Consider the following 25,253-nt stretch of genomic DNA (forward strand, 5'->3'; position numbering starts at 1 on the left):
AGCATAGATATTTTCACAATATTTGTTCTTCCAACCCACGAGCATGGAACATTTTTCCATTTCTTTATGTCTTCCTCAATTTCTTTCATGAGTACTTTATAGTTTTCTGAGTATAGATTCTTTGCCTCTTTGGTTAGGTTTATTCCTAGGTATCTTATGGTTTTGGGTGCAATTGTAAATGGGATTGACTCCTTAATTTCTCTTTCTTCTGTCTTGTTGTTGGTGTAAAGAAATGCAACTGATTTCTGCGCATTGATTTTATATCCTGACACTTTACTGAATTCCTATACAAATTCTAGCAGATTTGGAGTGGAGTCTTTTGGGTTTTCCACATATAGTATCATATCATCTGCAAAGGGTGATAGTTTGACATCTTCTTTGCCGATTTGTATGCCTTTAATTTCTTTTTGTTGTCTGATTGCTGAGGTGAGGACTTCTAGTACTATGTTGAATAGCAGTGGTGATAATGGACATCCCTGCCATGTTCCTGACCTTAGCAGAAAAGCTCTCAGTTTTTCTCCATTGAGAATAATATTCGCTGTGGGTTTTCATAGATGGCTCTGATGATATTGAGGTATGTACCCTCTATCCCTACACTTCGCAGAGTTTTGATCAGGAAAGGATGCTGTACTTTGTCAAATGCTTTTTCAGCATCTATTGAGAGTATCATATGGTTCTTGTTCTTTCTTTTATTAATGTATTGTATCACATTGATGGATTCGTGGATGTTGAACCAACCTTGCAGCCCTGGAATAAATCCCACTTGGTCGTGGTGAATAATCCTTTTAACGTACTGTTGGATCCTATTGGCTAGTATTTTGGTGAGAATTTTTGCATCTGTGTTCATCAAGGATATTGGTCTGTAATTTTCTTTTTTGATGGGATCCTTGTCTGGTTTTAGGATCAAGGTAATCCTGGCCTCATAAAATGAGTTTGGAAGTTTTCCTTCCATTTCTATTTTTTAGAACAGTTTTAGGAGAATAGGAATTAATTCTTCTTTAAATGTTTGATAGAATTCCCCTGGGAAGCTGTCTGGTCCTGGGCTCTTGTTTGTTGGGAGATTTTTGATGACTGCTTCAATCTCCTTACTGGTTATGGGTCTGTTCAAGTTTTCTATTTCTTCCTGGTTTAGTTGTGGCAGTTTATATGTCTCTAGGAATGCATCCATTTCTAACATACCATATTTTGATAACACGGATGTATCCATTTGTCAAAATTTGTCAAGTTGTATAGATAAAATTCATGCATTTTAGTGTATGTAAAATGTAATAATAAATAATAGATTTAAAAATATCATCATCAGTTCAAAAATTGGAATTGCATTTGTCCATTTCTACTATTTTGACTTTTTTTCTGTGCTTAAATAAACGTTGCTAACTCTGGGGCACCTGGGTGGCACAGATGGTACAGCATTTGCCTTTGGCTCAGGTCATGATCTCCAGGTCCCAGGATTAGCCCCGAGTGGTGGTGGTGGGGGGGGTTTGGGGGTGTGGGGGGTTGTCCCTGCTCAGTGGGGAGTCTGCTTCTCCCTCTACCTCTCACCTCTGCTTATGCTCTCTCTCTCAAGTGAATAAATAAAATCTTAAAAAAAAAAAAGTTGCTGACTCTACTTGTGTGATTTTATTTGCAAATTCTTCTTATTGCTATATAATTTAATGTATAATCCCAATTTTGGAATTACTTTTTTTCTTTTGTTATTTTTCTCCTTCCATTCCAGGCAAAAGTTGATCTCTCTAGAGATTTCCTTAATTTACAAACTAAGTGGTTCTGTTATCCTCTCATCACTGAAGATGTTGAGTCTGCCCAGGACATACTGACCTGTAAGTAGTACGGACATACTTATCCAACAATCTTCCTGTGTTTCCCTTTTCGTTTCTGCACATTCAGATGTCTACAAGATGATTCTCTGATGTTCTTGGATCTTCTCTCTGACTCTTCAGCTTCAACCTACTACTCTTCATTACCCTAATACAGGAGATTGCAAAGGGTGGTCCCCAGACCAGCAGCCTGAGGTTCACCTGAATCTTTTTACAAATGCAAATTCGAGAACTCCACTCCTGTCCTGTACAATCGAGGTGGAATCTAGCAACTGCATTTTAACCAGCCTCCAGGTGATTGTGATGCATGCTAATGTTTGGGGGATCACTGCCCTAAACCCTATTGTGGCTCCCACTTCATTTCTTAGTTTCCTGAATTTGGTTTTCATTATAAACACAAGATATTTACCTATATTCTTAATCACATTTGAGTTCCCTGCCCCATGGAGTCACAATTTAAAATTTTTTTTTTTTTAATTTATTTATTTGTTAGAGAGAGAGAGAGCGAGCGAGCACAGGCAGACAGAGTGGCAGGCAGAGGCAGAGGGAGAAGCAGGCTCCCCGCCGAGCAAGGAGCCCGATGTGGGACTCGATCCCAGGACGCTGGGATCGTGACCTGAGCCGAAGGCAGCTGCTCAACCAACTGAGCCACCCAGGCGTCCCTGGAGTCACAATTTAAACCTTGGATGTCTAATTCTGCTCCAAGTGCACATCTTTGTCTTCAAAATCTTCTCAGAGGATGGTTAAAAATATCAGGAATTTCCATGTATGCTCTCATTTTATGTTTGTAATCCTTTAGTCTTTGTATCACTATCCCCATGTAATACAGAAATAGTGATGAAGGAACAGAAGGCTGGCTGTGGACAAAGGAAAAGCTGACACCTGGCAAACTTCCCCCACCCCCACTCCTGGGTGGGACATATGTGACATTCTTTAGGAATCTCCCAACTATCTTAATGTTAATACCTTGCTAGAGGGAAAAACCTATACAATGGCAAGGCCTCTGGTATCTGGTATCTTGTAGGTGCTCTTTAGCATATGAAAGTTCTATTGAAACCTCCCTTTTTCCTTACCTGCCCTAACCTCATCATGCAGAACCTGCCACCCCTAACAACCCAGGGGCTGCAGCTCTTTCTGCCCAAGGGTCCTGTCCCTGTGCTTTAATAAACCACCATTTTGCACCAAAGATGTCTCAAGAATTCTTTCTTGGTCATTGGCTCCGGACTCCACCCCACTGAACCTCACCTATATTCTAAAATTTCATCAACAGCAGTTTAGCAAACTGAAGTATATTAGATGTAAGTAACACAGGCTGTATTCAAGTAGGGTTTCTTATTTCAAGCTAGAGCACATCCCACTACATTTCAGCAACCTATAATTTTGGCACTAAAACATATGTAAAATACTAATTAAGTATAAATTTATAAGCCTTAAAGTTATTCCCAATCTATTCATGAATGGCTTTAAAAAGGGTTGTATTTATCTTGCTCTACCAGATTACAACTACTTTCTGTATTTAAAAATGCAATTCTTGATATTTACTGTCTGAATTAAACTGCCTGGTTTTACTCTTCTTCAGAAAAACAGAATCAGCTGGGCACTTGGGTCGCCCACTCAGTGAGACGTCTACCTTCAGATGGGTCATGATCCCAGAATCCTGGTGTGGGACTCTCTGCTCAAGCTGGGAGTCTGCTTGTCCCTATCCCTCTGCCACTCCCCGTGCCCCCCCCCCACCACTCGTGCACACACCCATGCTCTTTCTCCCTCTCTCAAATAAAATCTTTTAAAAAAGGAACAGAATTAGCTAAAGTAGTTCAAATGTCTTAATATCCTGGAATTTGGCTGCTGAAATGGCATAGAGCTGTCAATATTACTGTGAAATGTAGAGAATGTGTATTTGTTGAGATTTGAGTCATTTGGGTGATTACTTATAACAGCACTTAATACTTAATTGTCATCCTCTTCACCAAGTTCTAACTTCTCTTAGCACAGTAAAGAGTTGTGTTGAGATGGGTCTAGCGTATGGTAATCTAGGTGCTGTTGATGTCAGACTACTTCCTCCCTCTAGTGACCAGGAATGAGAATACCGTATGGTTCACAAGCATTTAGAAACTGTTTATCAATGTATATGTGGACTTCCTCCTGCAGTGTTTGCGAAATATGCCAGTTATTTTGTTTATTACAATGAATGTAGGTGTTACTGGTATTCATTTAGGGACATTAGGGAAGCTAGATATCTTGCAATGTGACGGACAGTGCCCCATATAAAGTAATTATCCAGTGCTAAACAATTAGATGAAAATCTATTATTTAAGCCTAGTGTAAGGACCTATTTAGCTAGAGGCTTCCATCAAGGTTAAAACAATAACGTTATTTAACCCTTAAACTATCCCTGCTCCCCTTCCCCCAGGAGACTTACTTAAAATCAAGTCATGGAAACCAGCCCCAGGTAACAAAAGCCCAGATACAAGGGTGGGTCAGGCCAGGTGGAGACATCGGATCAGTGGGGGCATGCCTACTGTCTCCCTAGTTACCAAGGAGAATGGGCCCCACCCTTTGGCCACCTGTTGGGCGCCAATTCTGACCAAGGTGATAGGCTGGTTCAAATGTCTACTAGGGTAAATTGTAATTCATTTGGTCACTTATGTGTGACCTAGCATGACTGTGCAGCTTTCTCTGTGTGTTACAGTTTCATTGGCCACCTGTGCGTGGCCAGGCCCAACACATGGCCTTTGCCCTTAAAAGCTAGTCTGTGAAACAAAGAAGGGTCGCCCCTCTCTGTAAGAGGCGCGGCCCTGGCCGGTCAGTTTGATTCTTGATGCTTGGTGCAAAATAAAGCTTTGCTTGACCTTCGCTTTATATCAGTCTCGCTCCTTTAATCACGGACCCATTTTGGGGGGGCAAAACACCTAGAACCTAGCACCATTTTACATATGAAAATATTTTGCATTGTTATTTTTTAATTATTATTTTTAAAGTAAACGCTGCCCCCAAAATGGGGCTTGAACTTAAGACCCTGAGATCAAGAGTCACATGCTCCTGGCTGCTATATTAAAGTGATGAGTCACTAAATTCTATTCCTGAAAGCAATATTACACAGTATTGTTATGCCCATTCAACGGGTCCGTGATTAAAGAAGCGAGACTGATACAAAGTGAAGGTCAAGCAAAGCTTTATTTCGCGCCAAGCATCAAGAATCAGACCGACCGTCAAACTGACCGGTCGGGGACGCCCCTACAGAGAGGTCCACCCCTCCCTGCTTTCCAGACTAACTTTTATAGAGCAAAGGCCGTGTGGTTGGGCCTGGCCACACACAGGTGGCTAATTGAATTACAATTCACCCCATAGTAGCCATGGAAACTAGCCCATCACCTTGGTAGCTAGGAGACAGTATGCGCCCCCACTGATCGGGTGTCTCCACCTGGCCTGACCCACCCTTGTACCTGGGCTTTGTTACCTGGAACTGATTTCCGGGACTTGTTTTTAAGTCCCCTGGGGGAAGGGGAGCAGGGACAGTTTAAGGGTTAAACAACAAAGTTATTGTTTAACTTCAATGGAAGCCTCCGGCTAAAATAAAAATATAAAATAGGTCCTTACAAGTATCTTAACTAACTAGATTTTTTTTAAAAAGATTTTATTTATTTGTCAGAGAGAGAGCAAGAGAGTGTGAGGGAGCACAAGCTGGGGGAGCGTCAGGCAGAGGGAAAAGCAGGCTCCCTGCTGAGCAAGGAGCAGATGGAGGATTTGATTCCAGGACCTTGAGATCATGACCTGAGCTGAAGGCAGAGACTTAAGTGAAAGAGCCACCCAGGCATCTAACTAGAATTTAAATAAAAACTTGAAACAAACAAAAAAGTGTCATATGCTCTACCAACTGAGCCAGCCAGGCCCTCTCCTCCCCACAATGTTTTATTTATTTATTTTTCCAGGGGGTTTCCACCTGCCCCCCCACCCCACACACACTGAGGGATGCGGGGCACACACACACATACGGCCTGCCGGGCCGCTGGGTAGCCCCCTCCTTGCACTGTTTTAAACACTGTATTTTTTTTTCCCCAAATTTTCAAACAATTTTTATTCTCATACTTTTTTTTTTTTTAATGTACAGAGGGGACAGGATTTTTTTTTTCCAAATTTTCAAACAATTTTTATTCTCATACAATTTTTTTAAATGTGTATAGGGGACATGATTTTTTTTTTCTTTTACACTTTTTTTTTTTTAAGGCAACTTATTTCATCTACTCTAAACTCTATGGCCAACATACTGCTTGTAAGATACATCACCATTTGGGGCGCCTGGGTGGCTCAGTGGGTTAAGCCTCTGCCTTCAGCTCAGGTCATGATCCCAGGGTCCTGGGATCGGTCCTGGGATCGAGCCCCGCATCGGGCTCTCTGCTTAGCAGGGAGCCTGCTTCCTCCTCTTGCTCTCTCTGCCTGCCTCTCTGCCTACTTGTGATCTCTGTCTGTCAAATAAATAAATAAAATCATTAAAAAAAAAAAATCTTAAAAAAAATAAAAAAAAATAAAAAAATAAAAAAATAAATAAAAAAAAAGATACATCACCATTTAACACTAAGAATGAGAACAACTGCCAATCAAACTCCAACACAAAACTTTCTAATACTTATACTTTTTATTTTATCAACAATCAACTGAACAGGAACCTACAGAATGGGAGAAAATATTTGCAAACCATATATCTAAAGAGGTTGATCTCCAAAATATATAAGGAACTAGCATTCTAAGGTATAGCCAATCTAACTATTTCATCATGTCATTTAGCGTGGGCATGGCCTTTTTCTTATTGCACTCTTTCCCCGTTTCTAGCTCTTTTCTCTGCCCCCAATTTCCAAGATATAAAAATGGAAACTAAGAGGTTTAAATGATCTGTTAAATATGTTGTTCTGGAACCTCTGAAAAGAAGTCAAGCTGGGATTAAATATGTGAAGATTTTATTGGGGGAAATTGTAAGGGCCTATTTAGCCAGAGCATCTGGTTAAACAGTGATTTTGTCCATGCAGTAAAACTTCAACTGACCCTGTGTCGTGTCCCACCCCCCCCCACCCCCCCCGAACTTACTTAAAAGCAAGTCCAGGAAACCAGTCCCAGGTAACAAAGCCCAAATACTAGGGCAGGTCAGGTGGAGATAACAGCCCGAATGCAGGAATAAGTCGGGCCAGGTGGAGACATCCAATCAGTGGGGCGTGCATACTGTCTTCCTAGCTACCAAGGAGTGTGGGCCCCACCTTTTGGGCACCTTTTGGGCACCAATTCTGACCAAGGTGATAGGCTAGTCCAAATAGCTACTATGGGGTGAATTATAATTCAATTGGCCACCCTCGTGTGACCCAGCATGACTGTGCCGCTTTCTCTGTGTGTTGCAATTTCATTGGCCACCTGTGTGTGCCCAGGCCCAACCACAAGGCCTTTGCTCTATAAAAGTTAGTCTGTAAGGCAGGGAGGGGTCGCCTCTTTGTAAGAGACAGCCCCGGCCGATTGGTTTGATTCTCGATGCTTGGCACAAAATAAAGCTTTGCTTGACCTTTGCTTTGTATCAGTTTTGCTTCTTTGATCATGGACCCATTATTGGGGGACCTTAAAACAAAATGACTGTATGAGCGAGTGAAATGGGGAGGGAGCCAGAAAAAAGACAGAAGAGGCATTTGTTTGACCAGAAAGCAAACCTGACTCTGAGTGAAAAGGAGAGCAAGAGAAAGTTGGGTGGAAGTGTCCTAGTCTCCTGTGCCATCCAAGGAAGATTCAGCAAGGCCAACAGGGAGGCCTTGAGCCAGCTAAAGTCAGCTGTCGGCTGAGTCCCATATCTTCTAGGAATGGTCTTGCCTTAGCTTCCTAGCCACACTCAGACATTGGCTGGAGCTGCTCATAGGAGGTATGGCCAGAATGCAAAGGGAGCTACAGTTTTGGTGGGGGCAGCATTCAGACTCCTGAACAATTACTCTGCTTGTATTTGGAAGCCTGGGAGGTGCATTTTCATGGCCACCACATCAAACTTCACACTGAATTGATACCAAAGCCAGATCCACCTTTGACTCTTGCCTGCAAGAAATTCAATTAGACTGGCAACTTTGACCGTGAAGGAAGCTGTTCTTCAGCTACTGTTTTCCCAAAAAGCAGGACAGTTTTCTGTTGGAAATGGCAATTTGCCTGGCCCTTGACACACAGGGTCTGTCTGCTAAAGATGCCTTTGTCTTGTCTGAGGAAGAGACACATTTCCATAGAATGCTTCTGTTGCTGCTCAACTTAATTCTGGGCTTTGGAGCCCTGGAGAGGTGACTCAGTCCTGGGGACACAACTCCTTCCATATGTTAAGGGTCATTTAGGGGAAATTGTTTGAAAATTCTGTATCTTTTGGTTGTTATGGTCCATGAAATAACTTTTAAAGAAAAGAAGGAAAAAAAGAAAGATGGAGATGGGTGAGGGAGGAGGAAAGCAACATCAGGAAAGCAACTTACAGAGAAGGTTCGTTCACCTACGTTACATTATTGACCCATGACTATGAGCAGTGAATAAAAACAGGTTGGGTGATCTTACTATTCCCTTTTTTTTTTTTTTTAAATTAGGCTATATACAACATAGGGCTCAAACTCACAACCCCAAGATCAAAAGTTGCATGCTCTACTGACTGAGCCAGCCAGGTGCCCTTTATGATTCCCATTTTATAAAATGTGAAAAAATTAAACCACTTGCCCAAATTTCCGTTGCTCATGAAGGCAGAGATGGAAATGCAGCCCATGTCTTTTGCCCGCCTCCAATAAGATGATCTACAGAATACCAATAAAGAAAAATAAATGAACAAAGAGAATGTTACATCTGATGGACTGAAAACTGTTGACTCACAGCATCGAATCCAGGATCATGAATACCTGTATCTCATTTTAGTAATTGGGCACTTCTCCAATAATTGTTAGTATCTTTCTGGATGGACAGAGGGGAATAGGATGATAATATTTAACATTAAATTGGGATACTCATATGGTCTTATTTCTAAGCAAGTGCTTTTGAATTTTATATGTTGTGCAGAATTGCCGACAATATAATGAGTGTGCAGGTTTTTGAGTCACATTATCTGGGTTCAGATTATGGCTCTTTCGCTGTTGTGTGACAGTGGATAAACCACTCAGTTCTTTGGTTGAATTCCTTCTGAGGTAATGTAAAATGGAGGTCATAAAATTGTTACCTCACAGGGTTGTTTTGAGGATTAAATGAGATAACACATTTAGAAGACAGTAAGCGTAGTGAATATATACCCAGGAATCCTATCATTCTGAAAAAGGTAAACTTGTTGTTCAAGATTAACAACAGTGGGTATTTCCTAAATTTTCCAGTATTTACTATACACTTTAGCAAAGTCATTCCTATTTGACTGTATTAATTAGTTTGGATTTTTGTTACAGTCCTAGTCTTGTGGCAAATGAAAATAACCTCTTAGATTTTCGTGGCATTTCCTGCAAATATTTTTCCATATGGTCACATTACTGATACATCTTTTTCTCTGCAGTGAGGCTTATTGCCAGTTGCCAGCAGAACAGGCTTTGTTGTGTACCAAAAATCCTATATTCTAATATGCAAATAAAATGATTCATACCTATAATATATATCCACTTAACTCAAAATACTAGCATTTACTCATATTATTCATTTTGGTAAAACCTTTAAAATTTTTCATTTAATCAAATAATGAAATTCATTACAATCTTCAACGAGATAGTCACTGGGCTATATACTACAGTAGATGCCAAGGAAGAAGTCACTGTGCAGCCATCCTTGTCTAGCTGGGATGAGGAGACTGATCTGCATAAAACCACCAAGAAAGTTAAAGATAGAAGATAAGTTCTAAGTTGCATGGCGAAGGTCATAAGAGCTATGGCAATTCAGAGCACTATAAGAACAGTAAGGTGATATGGAATGGTTATGCATAGGAGATAAAAAGAGGCAGTGTGGCAATTAATGTTTGATCATGAGTGAGTTAACTTCTCTGCGATTCCTGGGCCCTTGTTTATGAAATTAACTGCATTAAAATGCCTAGTGCAATCTACATGAGGTAGGATTGAATGGAGTTTCAAGAATGGGCAGGTTATCATTAGTGGAAAATGATTCTATTGACAGGAATAATCAAAGCTAGGGATGGGGATGTTTCAAGTAGTGGAGATAAAAGTCTTTTAAAAAGTTTGATATATGGGGGCACCTGGGTGGCTCGGTGGGTTAAAGCCTCTGCCTTCGGCTCAGGTCATGATCCCAGGGTCCTGGGATCGAGCCCCGCATCGGGCTCCCTGCTCAGCACGGAGCCTGCTTCCCTTAATCTCTCTCTCTGCCTGCCTCTCTGCCTACTTGTGATCTCTGTCTGTCAAATAAGTAAATAAAATCTTTAAAAAAAAAAAAAAGTTTGATATATGGGGGCGCCTGGGTGGCTCAGTGGGCTGAGCCTCTGCCTTCGGCTTGGGTCATGGCCTTGGAGTCCTGGGATCGGCCCCGCATCGGGCTCTCTGCTCTGTGGGGATCCTGCTTCCCCCCTCTCTCTGCCTGCTGCTCTGCCTACTTGTGATCTCTCTGTTGATTAAATAAATAAAATCTTAAAAAAAAAGTTTGATATATGCAATGAGAAAAAAGTTTCACAGGTAGTAGCTTTGGTAATTTTCTAATTTTCCATTGCAAATAGCAAATTCTTTCTTGTATGGCAAAGGAACTTTCATTCAACATTTGCTGCTTCTCTGCTTCTTGGCTCAGGTTATAACCCTAGAGAATTAATCCTTCCACAGCGCAAAAATTCCTTAAGAAAGGAAAGAGTTGTGTCAAATAACCCAAAGTCGGGGCGCCTGGGTGGCTCAGTGGGTTAAAGCCTCTGCCTTCGGCTCAGGTCATGATCCCAGGGTCCTGGAATCTTCCCCACATTCGGCTCTCTGCTTGGCGGGGATCCTGCTTCCTCCTCTCTCTCTCTGCCTGCCTCTCTGCCTACTTGTGATCTCTGTCAAATAAACAAATAAAAAATCTTAAAAAAAAAAAAAGAATAACCCAAAGTCATAAAGTCACTTAATTATAAAGTCACTTAATTATAGTACATTGTTTACTTATTTAGAAAGAGGATAAATCAGTACACTGATTTCACCCCACAGAGGCAAAATAGGATTTATTAAAAGAGGAAAAGAAGGAGAGAAGTAATTGTAGTCTGAGAAGAGTGAATCTTGTTTGCACAACTGTTATGGGTTATCCGGTTAGGTGCAGCAGTCAGTCTGGACAGTCTGTCCCTGAGTAGGCTGACTAGGGGGTACAAAAATATCTTAATTGTTTATAAATTCTCTAGTAAACTTTTGAGAGGTAAATGATGAAGCCGCATGGGAGGCTGTCTCTCTGTAATGTCTGCCAGTATCTTTCTATAAGCACCTCATTCTTAGTTGCACAGGGTCTGCACTACTTCCCTCAATATACCTACCTTTTTTGTAAATCTGTTTCTCCTACATCCTTACTTTTCACTGGATCCTCTTCTGAGCCCTAATTTAAAAGTGATCATAAGCTGGGGTGTTCTGTAGTGTAGTTTCTATTACAAAGAGTTATTTATAATCATAAACATTTTTTTCTAACATGAATTTAAAATGCTAAACAAAAATATGCAAAATTTAAGTTTTCTTTGTTTCTTGCATTCATCTAAGGATTAACAAAACAACACATAGAACAGTATTGACATCACTGTTAGATGAGTCGTATGAGCTGACTTGAAAAGACAAATTTTAAGTAAATATTTTAACATTAACATTTTGAGTGTTACTTAAAATATGTTAATTTGGACAATTAATAGTTTCAGTGCCTGCAAACATTTGATTATTACTTCTGTCCTGCAGTAAATTATCACGGGGCAAATTTTGCCAAATATTTGCTGGCTTTATGCCTACAAGAATTATAAAGCAAGAACTCCTTCTATATAAGGATTATAACCTGAGGAAAAACAACATATATGTACAATTTTGGAAATTGAAATCTGAGATCACGTTTTCTTCAGTAATGCTTAAAGGCTAAATTTGTGTGCTCACGCGTGTGTGGGTCAATGGGTCAACTCTAAGTAAGAAAAATACATTTGCTACTTATATTAGTTAAAAATGAAGAGGAAATACTGTCCAACAGCTTTACAGGTGCTGGACAACATATATAAACACATGAAATAATTCATTTTGTCTTGTTAGGATGAAAAAAGTTTCAATTTCCACTGTTCCTAACTTTTTTTTCCCCCTAAGTTTTTAGACCAACAGTTCTCTTAAAGATGAAACGCTGCTCATCTCAATTCTTTTTTTTTTTTTTTTTTAAGAGTTTGTTTATTTATTTGACAGAAGGAGAGATCACAGGTGTGGTGGAGGCGTGGGGAGCAGGCTTCCTGCTGAGCAGAGAGCCCAATTCGGGGCTCCATCCTGGGACCCTGAGATCATGACCTGAGCGGAAGGCAGAGGCTTACCCCACTGAGCCACTCAGGTGCCTCTCATCTCGATTCTTTAGGAACAGTCATGAATATGTACATTTTAAAAAGCAGGCATGTGAATTGCTGAATCCACCTTACCATCCACGAAAGGCCCTATGAGCTGACCCACTTGAACAATTACTTAACCTTTAAATAAATATTTTAAGAGAAAATTAATAGCGTGGGTGGCTTAGAAATTCATCCAGAGCCTTTGAAGTGCACATTAACACAACTCTCACATGTTTGGATTTGGTCTGCACCCAGTCATGTAAATCAAATCCTTTCCAAAACGACGAAATGCATCTTATCACCCAAAGACAAAGGCATACCCTTGACTGAGGTAATCGCAAGGCTCCGCGAGTTCTCGCGCGATGTGACGGCGCCGCTGCCGTGACGTCACCGGTTGTCATAGCAGCATCCCCCGAGTCGAACAGAGGGGCGGATTGGGGCGGAGCGCGGCTTCTGCGGAGGACAAGGGACGCTCTCCTCCTGCAGGTCTGCCTTCTACCAAAATGAGCGGCCTGGATGAGGGCAACGATCTTCCTGCCGCTAAAGACTGCGGCCAAACTACTGCCGAGCCTGCCCCGGGACATCCGGACCTAAACCAGTGCCAGGGCGAGGAAACTGAGGCGACGCCGGTGATGGCGGACACAGGTGAGGGCAGCTTGGAGACCGCTGCGGAGGGAGGCGCACCCCAGAACCCGGCTAGTTGTGCCCCGGTGCTCCGCGTTCGCATTTTTGGGAGTCGCGGCCGTGTAGCGACCAGATCGGGCCAGAAAGAGGTTCTGCTCCCCACGGAAGGCTTGGCAGCAGCCCCTGCCTCAGCCTCCGCCGCGGTGGCGACCGACAATAGCCAGGAAAATGGCTGTCAGCCTAGAGAGCCGCAGGGCCCTGCTGGGGAGAAAGCTCTAGAAGCCTGTGGCGCAGGGGGGCTGGGGTCTCAGATGATGCCTGGGGCGAAGGCCAAGGAAATGACGACAAAAAAGTGCGCCGCTTCAGCGGCTGCGGAAAAGGAGGGAGGAGCAGAGGAGGTGGTGGAGGAAAAGAAGGTGATGCAGAAGGAAAAAAAGGTGGTAGGAGGAATGAAAGAGGAGGCCCGGGGCAGGGCGCCGAAGATCAATAACTGCATGGATTCGCTGGAGGCCATCGATCAGGAGCTGTCCAATGTAAATGCCCAGGCTGACAGGGCCTTCCTCCAGCTGGAGCGCAAGTTTGGCCGCATGCGAAGGCTTCATATGCAGCGCAGAAGTTTCATTATCCAGAATATCCCAGGTTTCTGGGTCACTGCCTTCCGGAACCACCCCCAGCTGTCACCTATGATCAGTGGCCAAGATGAAGACATGATGAGGTACATGATCAATTTGGAGGTGGAGGAGCTCAAACACCCAAGAGCAGGCTGCAAATTCAAGTTCATCTTTCAGAGCAACCCCTACTTCCGAAATGAGGGGCTTGTCAAAGAATATGAGCGCAGATCCTCCGGTAGGGTGGTGTCTCTTTCCACTCCGATCCGCTGGCACAGGGGCCAAGACCCCCAGTCGCATATCCACAGGAACCGGGAAGGAAACACTATCCCCAGTTTCTTTAACTGGTTCTCAGACCACAGCCTCCTAGAATTCGACAGGATTGCCGAGATTATCAAAGCAGAACTGTGGCCCAATCCCCTACAGTACTACCTGATGGGTGAAGGGCCTCGCCGTGGAATCCGAGACCCAGCAAGGCAGCCAGTGGAGAGCCCCAGGTCCTTCAGGTTCCAGTCTGGTTAACTGATGACCTGTGAGAAGCTCCAGCACAAGTCTTCTCGCCACCTCCCTTTGAACCTATGCTTAGCCAACAGCATGCAGTCTGCTATTTGCTTTCTCTTCACACTGGAGTATTTTATCCTTTGGTTCTTCTAAATCTCCAACAGTCAGTTGCAAGGTTGACTCTTACATGCTTGTTTTCTTCTTCCTCTGGACCTTTATGCTCTTCTGTATCCTGTTACATGTTCCAAGTGCATGGCCTTGTACTGCTTCTATGCCAAGCACACGATGCTGTAGATAGATAGGCACCGCCTTCCTTTGCATGCCTTGGGCCCTGTCTGTGACCATGGTCTTCTCCGAGTTTTTTAAGTGGTTATCTACCACAAAGAAGCTTGAAATACCTTTGCAAATAACTAGCTGGGCTTCATACTTTATGCTGACTGTCCTCCTGATACCCATGTACTGTATGTCAAGTTCTTTGAATTTCACCGCTGCAAGATGAAGCTGAACTAGATGATGCCAGCCGTCAACCCAAACTGGACATTCTGGCTACCACTGACTGGTTCCTAGCTGCCTTCCTGGCCTGTGCCATCCACCCAGCTTGTTATCTGGCAGAATAAGGTGGCTGGTGGGTGGCTACTAGGCATGAATGAGGTAACAGATGAGAGGTGTTCAGTGTTACTGCATTAGTCTTCTTTTGCCTTTGGGCACTCTGCTTTGTGAACAGGTATTGACAGGTGAGTATGAAGGTCTGTGCTATGGCCCACCCAAACCTGCTCTTAGCCTTCTGGATGAGCTTTGCATGGGCACCATTGCCTGCTTCCTCAGCAGCTGTCTGTGGACTTAAGCTCCCAGGCAGCACATAGGGAACTTCCCCTCAAACCCCCTGGCCCATCAGATGGTTACCTATAAACCCACTTGGCTGTCGGGCAGGTTGGGCAGGCATATGTGATGGTGCCCAAAGCAAGGCTGGTAATGGTTCACTTCCAGCAGTTAGGCTTTCTGAGCTGTAGCCAACAAACCACCCTTAATCTGGCCATCGTTGTTAGGCATCCGCCTCCTAACTCTTGCACTCATTCTCAGAATGATAGCAGGAAAGTTGCTGGGGTGAGGGCACTGAGGGAGAGGTCTTTCTGGTCTGTGGGGCCTCTTCCGTATCTATTATCTTTCTCTCTCTCCCCTCCCCCCACCACCTTGTTCTCTCCACTTCCCTCTCCCTCCCTCCCTCCCTCCCCTTCTCTCTGAAACAGTTACGGGTCAGAAACAAAATCAAACTGGCGAAAGCAGGCTTTTTGTTTTATTTGCTCTCAACTTGACTGTGTCCAGAGGGAGAAGGGCACTGCATAATAGACTCCAGATCTCTTACTGTGCTCTTCTGCCCTCACGCCTCCCCCCTACTTCCTTTTTAGTGGGGTCTGAAAGTTTCAAAGGGAGACCTGTAGGTTGTTTAGTTATGAGCAGTGTTCTTTTGGGCTAACTTTGACAACCCCACCCTTTTTCCCTGTCCATTTACCAAAACCTGTGTGTTTCCTGAGTTTAGTTTGAGAGGCAGAGGGGAAAGACAGGGGGCCTCACAGGGATGGATTTAAGGCAGACCCAGAGCAGGTTGTGGTGTAAAGCAACCAGAACTTAGTTTCACTCTACTTTTTTTCCACTCTTTTTTTTTTTTTTCTTTTCACCTTTCTTTTCCAAATTTGGAAATTTGGGGGGTGGTGGCCTTGGATCACTTAGAAATAACCCCAGGGCAGCATTTTGAGGGTCACCTCTGTCCTCTATTTTATTACTGCTCTGATGTCCCAGGGGCCTCCATCCTGGCCTTTCTGGTTCTCCGCTTCTGCATTTCCTTCCCTGCTTCTGTACCCAAAAAACTAGGGAGCAGGCTGCAATCTACATGTGGGAGATGCCAAGCTTCCCTTCTAGAGGTATTTGGGGATGTGTGGTGTCTGTCTGGATTTCCAGGACAGTTTCTAGTAGGTGGGGCAGCAGTGCTGTCAGGGTTGTCTTACTTGGGTGGTATGTAGTGATAGTAATGACTATCTGCCTTTCTCCTTTTTTTTGAAGGCCTTTCCACTAAGCTCTGTGTGTTTGGGAGGCCAGGGCACAGCAAGTGGGGAGGGTGCTGAGGGCTGAGGAGCCTGAAAGCCCAGAAACAGAAATGAACCTGCTGTGGAGTATTCTTGGAAAGGCATGGGAAAGATGGGAACCCTGCAGGGTTGGGGATGGTGGGGAGAGGTCCCTGAAGCTTCTCCCAGGAGAGGTGGGAGAATCAAAGTGGTCGATGTTTAGAGAGGATACTTGGAGTAGTTTTCCCTAATTCCCTTGAATTCACCAGTAGATTTTTGTACACAAAAATGCAAGGCTGAATGTTTTCTATTATTGTAGGAGTGACCTTTTCTATGTGGAAGATTAATGGTATGTGCTCCTTATTTCACTGTATTTGAGTAAAATCCTATTAATTCCTTTCTCTGTTTTTGCTTGCTGGCAAAATTGACATTTACAGGCCTGCTTTTTGCTTGTAATTGAGAATGTGTGCAAAAATATCAAACTTGTTCCTGTGCAGTATGAAACCTGTGAATAGTCATTAATTTATCAGCTTGTTCTGGTCTGTCTTCATATATAGTTCTATTCTTAGAAATATAATTTGAATGTGATCTTTGAAATTTGCAAATTTTTGCTGTCTTGTGAAAGTAATCTCAAGAAGAAAAAGATAACTCTATTGTCTTGGTATTTCTTGCCCTAATAGTAATGTTGTACTTGACTCTTACGTTCCTAACCAGTGTACGTACTTGTAGAATTGCTCTGTCAGACTAAACAAGAATCGTTAAGTACTTTAGTCTTCTTATATGTGCTCAAAGGAAAAATAAAGTCTGTCACTGCTGTACTTCTTGTTTTCACCAAAAAAATAAAAATAAAGTTCTGTGTTGTCCAGGCTAATAAAAGGTTGGGAAATCATTAAAGTTACCAAATTGTCACAGTAAGCATTGCCCTGAACTTCAAAAAAAAAAAAAAAAAAAAAAAAAAGCCACCATATTTCTAGGACTTTTTTTCTTGAAAAATAGTAAATAAGAAGACTAACTAATTTTATGCTTATGAACATAATTTTTCCTATTCAACCAATGCAGTTCTTGAAGGCAACTGAAGCACCATTTTTTTATTTTAGTCTGTACTTAACATAGTGTTTTCAGTAGAAAACATTTTTGGCTTTTTAAGTTTTTATTTTAATTCCAGTTAATTAACATACAGTGTTATATTAGTTTCAGGCCTACAATACAGTGATTTAACAATTTCATACATCACCCTGTACTCATCTTAGCAAGTGTACTCCTAATCCCCATCACCCATTTAACCCACGCCCTCACCCTCACCCCTCTGGTAGCCATCAGTTTGTTCTCTATAAATAAGAGTCTGTTTCTTCTTTTGTCTTTTTTCCCCCTTTCCTTGTTTATTTTGTTTCTTAAATTCATACGAATGAAATCATAATGGTATTTGTCTTTCTCTGACTTCGCTTAGTGGAAAACTATTTTTAATGCACCATTCTTGTTTACTACATTTATGTTAACTGATCTTATTTTTTTCTCAGTGAGCTTAAGATAGACATTTGGAAGAAATTAATTACTGTATTCTGTAAGTGCTTAATTTCTTTTCTTACAACACTGGTGCTCTAAAAAGAAAGAATAACAAAAATTGTGATTGACATGTAGTGTCTAGAAACAAATGATCTCAGACATCTCAATCTAATTAGTAATGTTTTGCTACTCAGCAGCTGTCACGTGAAGGTTTCGGAGCTAAATACTTCTGGATTCTCTGGAGTTGAGGGGGCTACGGATATTGCAAGACCTGTGAAAATGAATGGTATTTTTAGCCATCTAAACAAGAATTCTACATAAATGGCCCCAAATTATTATTAAAGAGACCTGCTGACTCTTGATGCAATTCATACTTGCAGGTTTTACTTAAGTATGATTTTTTTCTAGACTTGGAGAACTTAAGTTTCAGAGAGCTAGGTTTTCTTTGCAAACTCTATACTCTAATCCAAACTCTATCCTCTAATTATTCTACCTTTTCAATTCACAGATCGATTTTTTTCTGCATTGGCAACCACCTGTTTCAAGCATTTTCTCTTTTCTGGACATGGTCAGAAAAGTGTCATTTTTGTTGCCCTTGATTTATCATCAGCTGTAACCAATGGTATTCATTTTTCTAGTAGGTTGGTGCCACTCATTTGTTAGATTACCATGGTTTCTGTTCTGTTAAATTAGACTCCATTAGACATTATGTAGTTTTCACTTACCGATCAGTTGGTTTACTCCTATATCCCTGCTCCATTTCTTTTCATTGGCTTTTTTTTTTTTCAATTCTAGACCCAAATTATTCCTTAGGCAGACCTCCAAATAAGTTACGTGAGGTTCTCTCATCCCCTGTTCACCAAAATATCCTTTGGTCTGCTCAGACCATATTGCTGTTAGTAGGGTCATTCTTCATAATTTCCCTGGACCCCACATAACAGAATCTCCGTGAGCATTCTTTTCCATTTCTGGGTATTCAGCTAAGACTAGACAATAACAAAAGGCTTCTCTAGCTTTCCTTACTTAGGGTCCCTTCTCCCCACTACTGCTGTTGCTATTTCTGGTTCTCCTTTATTTCTAGTTGACTCAACTTTCTGTAATCAGTGTTTATCATAGAAACAAGCAAAAATTACCTGTATTGTTATTGAATCCCCTGCTCCATACACTCACAGTTTGAGCCTTGGATATCTGATTTGTGTCAAAGATACTGTCTCTGGTTTGACAGTCTCAGGAAATCCCGGTATGTCTGGCACATCCGTTTGTGTTCTCCTGTTACTTTAATAGTTCTGACACAGCTCTTACTATCTCCATTTAAATAGTTGAGAAAACAGGCTCAGAAAGTTGAAGTAAATGTGCCTAAGATGCAAGTCACAGAAATGTGTATTTTTTTATTTCAAGCCTTGGGTATCTTCCACTGTTAAAAATATCTGTACTAAATTTGACGTAAAACAAAACAAAACTCATTTATGTGAATAATCAGGACTTAGTTGAAGTTATTCTTCATTCATTCATGATTGGTCCTTTTTTCTTTTTTTTTAGGATTTTATTTATTTATTTGTCAGAGAGAAAGAGAGAGAGAGCACAAGCAGGGAGAGTTGCAGGCAGAAGGAGCCCGATGTGGGACTTGATCCCAGGATCCTGGGATCATGACCTGAGCTGAAGGCAGACACTTAATGACTGAGCCATGATTGGTCTTTGAAAGGTTACTTTTTATCACTCAATACAGGGTTCCATACAGTCACAGATTAAAACACTACGGAAATTTACAAATGCAATCTTTTTTTTTTCCTTAAAGATTTTATTTATTTGACAGAGAGAGATCACAAGTAGGCAGAGAGGCAGGCAGGCAGAGAGAGATGGGGAAGCAGGGTCCCTGCTGAGCAGAGAGCCTGATGCGGGGCTCGATCCCGGGACCCTGGCATCATGACCTGAGCCAAAGGCAGAGGCTCTAACCCACTGAGCCACCCAGGCACCCTACAAATGCAATCTTGATAATTGCCACAAAAATTAGAAGCTTGTTGACTTCATCAAAGGGAGTAAATGTACAAAAAGGACTTTAAATATTACATTTATGAAATTTAGTTGCTAGGAACTGTAAAATGTTGACATTTGTATTAAATTTAGAGAATTTGAGTATTTTCTAATTGATTCAACATAGTGATTGCTTTTAATAGGTTCTTAGTAATTTAATTAATTTTTTAAAGTTTTTTTTTTTTTTTTAAATTTTAAGTACATGCTACCCCCCAGTGTGAGGCTAAATTCATGTCCAAGATCAAGAGTCTCATGCTCTACCAACTGTGAGCCAGCCAGGTGCCCCATCTTTCTCATTATTAAACTATATTAAGTTTTTTTTTTTTTTTAAAGATTTTATTTATTTATTTGACAGAGATCACAAGTAGGCAGAGATGCAGGCAGAGAGCCTGATGTGGGACTCAATCCCAGGACCCTGAGATCATGACCCGAGCTGAAGGCAGCGGCTTAACCCACTGAGCCACCCAGGCGCCCCTAAACTATATTAAGTTTTAATCTTTACCAAGAAAGTGCCAAGGCCAAAGCACCGATAAAGTAAAATAAGGTGTTTTTTTTTTTTTTTTCTTTTAAAGACTCTGAGAAACAGGTGCATGGTATGGAAAACTGACTGTCAAGTAATATTGTAGTTGTTTTTCTAATTAATGACACGGCCCAACTTCTCTCAATAGGCCCAGATATCCCATCTCCCATTAAGTTTACTTGGATCGGTTTTCATTATTCCTTTTCCATTTTGGTTTCCTCAGCACCAGAGGGGAAATTTGCTAAGTATGCAAGGTGAACATTTGAACCTGAATATGAAGAAAGAATAGACCTGCTTACTGATGACTTTAGTATATTTGGCTTCTAAGAAGAGTAGACTTCATTATACATTTTAGGACTCCGTGGTTCTTGGTTCTCTATTTTACTCTCCCAGGTAAGTTCTAGGTCATAGATCTTTGCTTTATTATTTTTTTACTAAATTGTTACTTTAGGACAGAGCCTGTGTCTTTATTTGTAATCCCTTACATGTCCTGCTGTGGTGTGACTGTTAAATTTGAAGTGTGATTTTAGACTGATAATTTGCCCCAATCTTACAATGTTGGAAGACTTTTAAGTGTCATTCAACTAAGGGCATGAGTTCTGGGGTGAAACTTGGGCTCATGTATAGACTCTGATCCTTAGTAACAGTACAGTTTTGAGTATGTTATTTAACCTCCGTGAATTTCAATGTCCTTCTCTGTAAAATTTTAGTAATTATGCACACCTTATAGGGATGCTGTAGGGAATAAATAAAGAACATGAAGTAGCCTGGTGAAGAGTTAGCACTCATTGCCATTATTTTTTTGCCATTATTTCTGAGGATGATTCTAGAGACACCTTTTTGAATTCACCCAATGTGGACTGGACCATGCCCAAGGATTTTCATGGGCAGCACACTGGGTGACTTAACTCTTGAGTATATCCCTGTCTTATAGTACTCTGGAAGTCAACTCTTAACGATAACCTTCTTCTCAACACCCTGAGAAGAGGTAAGGGAATGTTACTGTAACATATTTAAGAAAAAGCTATCCATATGACTCTAATATAGTCAAGGTTATTATAGTCAAAGAGAGTTTGGCATTCTATTTTATGCTGGTTTGTTATATACAATAATCATATAGATTTGACTTTCATTCAAACCAATTCAGTAGAAGTGTAGATATACATATGTAAGTGTGTACATATACGTGTGTGTGTATTTTTTTTTGCTTTAAATACATATATTTAAAGTTGTTGGATATGAAAATTGGTAGGGGTAATACCTGATTTTCAAGTTTAAAAAACTCAGAAGTACAGTTGACTCTTGAACAATGTGGGAATTAGGGCCCCCTCCCCCTTGCATAGTAAAAAATCCATGTGTAACGTTTGACTACCCTGCCAAACTTGACTACTAATACCCTACTGTTAACTGATAACATTAACACATACTTTGTATATGTATTATATGCTACATTTTTATAATAAAGTAAGCTAGGAAAAAGAACATGTTAAAAGCATAAGGAAAATACATTTACAGTACTGTATCAAGAAACATTTGCATATAAGTGGACCTGTGCAGTTCAGACCCATGAATTTCAAGAATCCCCTTTAGTTGATTTTAGATTGCAATTCATGGTTTAACTGAATTTTCTGCTACCCCAATATTCCAAAAACCAAATTCTGACAAACTTTTACCACTGTGACATTCAGATCTCTCCTCTGCTGACGAGATCAACAGCAACCAGCAAAGAAAATCTAAAATCTCTTGTATTTATTTGTAGTCATCTTTCAGATGATGAATGTTTGCCTGCATGCTAATACTAAACTTAAGTCCTCTGTCCACTTACACACTTTCCCGGCTTTCTTCCTTCATTTAACTTTATTAAAGAATATACAGCTTTTCTTCTCTCTTTAATTTTTATAGTGCCATTTTAAAATTATTTTTACTTTTCATACACAATTAGGAACACTGGTACTTTTTAGAAAAAATGAAATAAAAAAACTTAAAAGTCTAACTATAGTTCAACAGAAAAACAACATTCATTAGAAGAACTGAGTCTGCTGGAAGGGTGGTAGGAAACTTAGAAATAAATTCTCACCTTGTCTTTTGGCAAGATGGAAAAAACAGGTCTGATTGGGTAGGTAGTAACTTGTTTGGATCCCTTACCTAACTATAGGTAAAAGTAGGATGGGAACTTTCAACTTGAGTCCATTTTTTTTCACTCCTTAGTGACCAAAAAAGTGTAATTAACATATTTTGGGGTTCTCATTTTTCATATTAATAATAGCAGTTTATAAGCATTTAAAGATACATTCTTCTTTCCCATTGACAAAATAAATTCACATAAGGAAAAATAGCTTTATTTTTAAAGAAATTAAATATCTATTTGCATACGTGAGACAGTATCTTTCATTTAGCCCTAAGCTGATTGCGTGTTTGTTACCAAATTCCAATAAGATTTTGGAAATCAATTTCAAATACATTACCATATACTTATTAGTAAATAGAGCTACTAATGTTAAGGAAAAAATTTCAGTAACTGTTTACCTACCCTGAGATACTCATTCCCGTAATACATTTGGGATTATTTGAGCATTTAAAAATTTAATGAAATATTTATCTTTTCATTGCATGCATCAATACGTTAAGTTCTCTGCTACAATCCAGGTAAAATAATGATAGTGACCATTGTGTTTTCTGACATGGAGAGAGTGAAATTACAACATAAAACAGTAGCCAGGAATTTATTGTAAACTTCTGGCTCCACACATCTTGCTACAGGTAGCTACTATTAGAGGACTATACAAAGCTCATGGAACACAGTAATCCTGGATTGTAGTATAACTATAAAACCTTTTAAAGGGTTTTTCTCAATCTTTTTTTCATTACTATCTCCCCTCCCCACCCTGAGAAAAATTAAATTCAACCAAATTACATTTAATTAATAAATTTAACTTTAAATTCTATTTCTCCCTAACGAGAGAAATTAATGCTAAAGAATAAGCTTTACTGGGTAGGGTTGAGTTTTGGAGGAGCACAATTCATCGCATTATCTAATATTTTTTTCACCCCAAGAACCAATTTTTGTCCCATTGAGAATATACACCTTAGAGTGAATGAAAACTAATTATATAGCCTTTAACATTACTGGGGGGGGAACCCTTATAAGTAATATTAGAGGTTGAAAGAGTTGCTTCTCATCTCATTTCTGCCCCCTACTGCCTGTGTGGTCTCACAAGAAATGTTTAGCTCCTTGTTTTGGAAAATGTAAGAATAGCATAAAACCTGATAGCCTGGATAGTCTGTTCTCACTAGACTCAGTGTTTTTGGATATAAGTGGAAGAAACAGATGTTGATCAGTTATTCTCAATTCTGGCTACGTTTTTCCTGGGGCAGGTAAAGATGTCAATGCTCATCTGTATTTCCAGACCAATTAAACCAATATTAAAACACAGGTAGCATCAGGGTAGCATCCCCAGAGCTTCTGATTCTGCAGGCCTTGTGTGGGGCCTGCAAATTTGTATTCCTATCAGATTCTCAGGTGATGCGGTGCTAGTGGTTTGGGGACTACACTTTGAGAGTCACTGGTCTAGACATGTATGTCAATACGTATGTGTTTGTCTGTGTGAATATGTGTATATGTTACACAGATGAATCCTAATCCCTAGGTGAATCCTAATCTCAGAACTATCGGTATAGAAAATATTAAGGTTCTTTTCATTGTAAGATACCGTGATTTTAATCTAATGAGAATTGTTGGGCATCAAGATGGTCTATACAGAAAGGAGACCTATGGAAAAACATCAGTTTCTTGGTTAGTTATCATTAAGAATTTGTTCCTATAAAGCATTTTACAGTATTTTTTGAAAGGTAATATTTTTACAGTACACTTGTTGCATATATGGTTCTTCCTTTTTCAGTTAAGACAGTTTATTTGGTTGTCAGTGTCTCATTATTTGATAAGATCAGTGGAGGGTTTGGATAATAGCCAGCTGTTTTTGAATTGCTGGGAGAGAATCTTGAAAATTTGTAGTCCAGGGGTAATTCTGGGGGAAGAAAAAAAATTATTACTTGGCAGATCTCAAAAGGCCGTTCATAAATATAAACAAATCAAAATTTGAGTTATTCGTAATAAAACTTATTTTTTAGAATTTTGGGATTTTAATATTTTAATATTTCTTTTGTCACCTGGATAGGTTGCACCTAACATGAAGAGTACAGATGTTTTTCTCTATAAAATTTACAATAATATTTAAGTCAAGATACATTTAGAAGTTTTATAAATCATTTTCAGAGATCTAACTAGTGAGTTTAATTTTAACATTCTCTGTACAGAAGTTAACATATAAAATAGGCATGCTCATCTAATTTTTTTTTTTTTTTTAATTTAAAAGTCTCTCAGGCTCTACTCAGAGCATCATGTAACTGGTAAATGAGAACAAATAATCTTCTTGGCTCTTAGTAATAAGAGAGCTACTAAGAATAATTTTTGAATGCTTAGATAAATAAGGATTTTAATATACACAATATGGCAGCTTTCTCCATATGATAATCATCTCTCTCACAAGTAAAACATCATTTGGAAGTACTGAGTACTTTGAAAACGACACCTGTATAAAAATTATACTTTATATTAAATGCCAGTGAGAATCATCAATCCCACATAGTAGAGGAAAACACCGGTGCAGAAACTGGGAAGCAGGAATACTGCCTTTCTGACGCCTGAGAAGCCAAAGATGATGTAAACAGAAAAACTTCCAATATTAGTGAATTTCATTGGTCTTGACTGCTCACTTAGCTGTGGTATATTTTGAGCCAAACATTAAAAGGCATTGGAAGGTAAATTGCTAACAATGAGTTTCTAAAATCATGTATCTGAGGTCTTGGATTTCTGATATGCCACTAAAATGATACAGGCTCAGTTTAACCAGTCATCTTTTTCTCTGTCTTTCCTATACATTTGCTGAAGTAAATGTTTAGGTCTCTGTGTAGCTATTACTATAAGGTTAAAAATGGTTACATTATCACAATGCTTACAAACTAGTCATTATAATGTATATAGCTTGCAAGTGCAAACTTATAAAATCTATAAAAATGAACCTTTGTACTTAAATGTCAATGAGATAACCAAATCTAACA

At 40.2% G+C, this 25,253-nt stretch overlaps 2 protein-coding genes across 4 annotated transcripts in view; one reads left to right on the forward strand and one right to left on the reverse strand.

Annotated features, from left to right (window-relative positions):
• The first annotated feature begins 12,720 nt into the window (after positions 1-12,720).
• TSPYL4 (TSPY like 4) overlaps positions 12,721-25,253 on the forward strand; it is a 31,558-nt gene continuing 19,025 nt past the window's right edge. For both annotated transcript variants that reach the window (XM_080806024.1, XM_080806023.1), the window contains exons 1-2: positions 12,721-14,755; positions 20,359-20,528. In XM_080806024.1, coding sequence (XP_080662150.1) covers positions 12,792-14,042 — 1,251 coding nt within the window. In that variant the 5' untranslated portion in view covers positions 12,721-12,791 and the 3' untranslated portion in view covers positions 14,043-14,755; positions 20,359-20,528. The remainder of the gene's footprint in view (positions 14,756-20,358; positions 20,529-25,253) is intronic.
• Positions 22,459-25,253, reverse strand: part of NT5DC1 (5'-nucleotidase domain containing 1) — a 140,302-nt gene continuing 137,507 nt past the window's right edge. For both annotated transcript variants that reach the window (XM_080806022.1, XM_080806021.1), the window contains exon 12: positions 22,459-24,160. Coding sequence is in view for 1 of the 2 variants with exons in the window: in XM_080806021.1 (XP_080662147.1) it covers positions 24,045-24,160 (116 nt within the window). In the remaining variant the exon portion in view is untranslated. The remainder of the gene's footprint in view (positions 24,161-25,253) is intronic.

Source organism: Martes martes (assembly GCF_963455335.1).
Source record: "Martes martes genome assembly, chromosome: 6".
Taxonomy (NCBI): Eukaryota; Metazoa; Chordata; class Mammalia; order Carnivora; family Mustelidae; genus Martes; species Martes martes.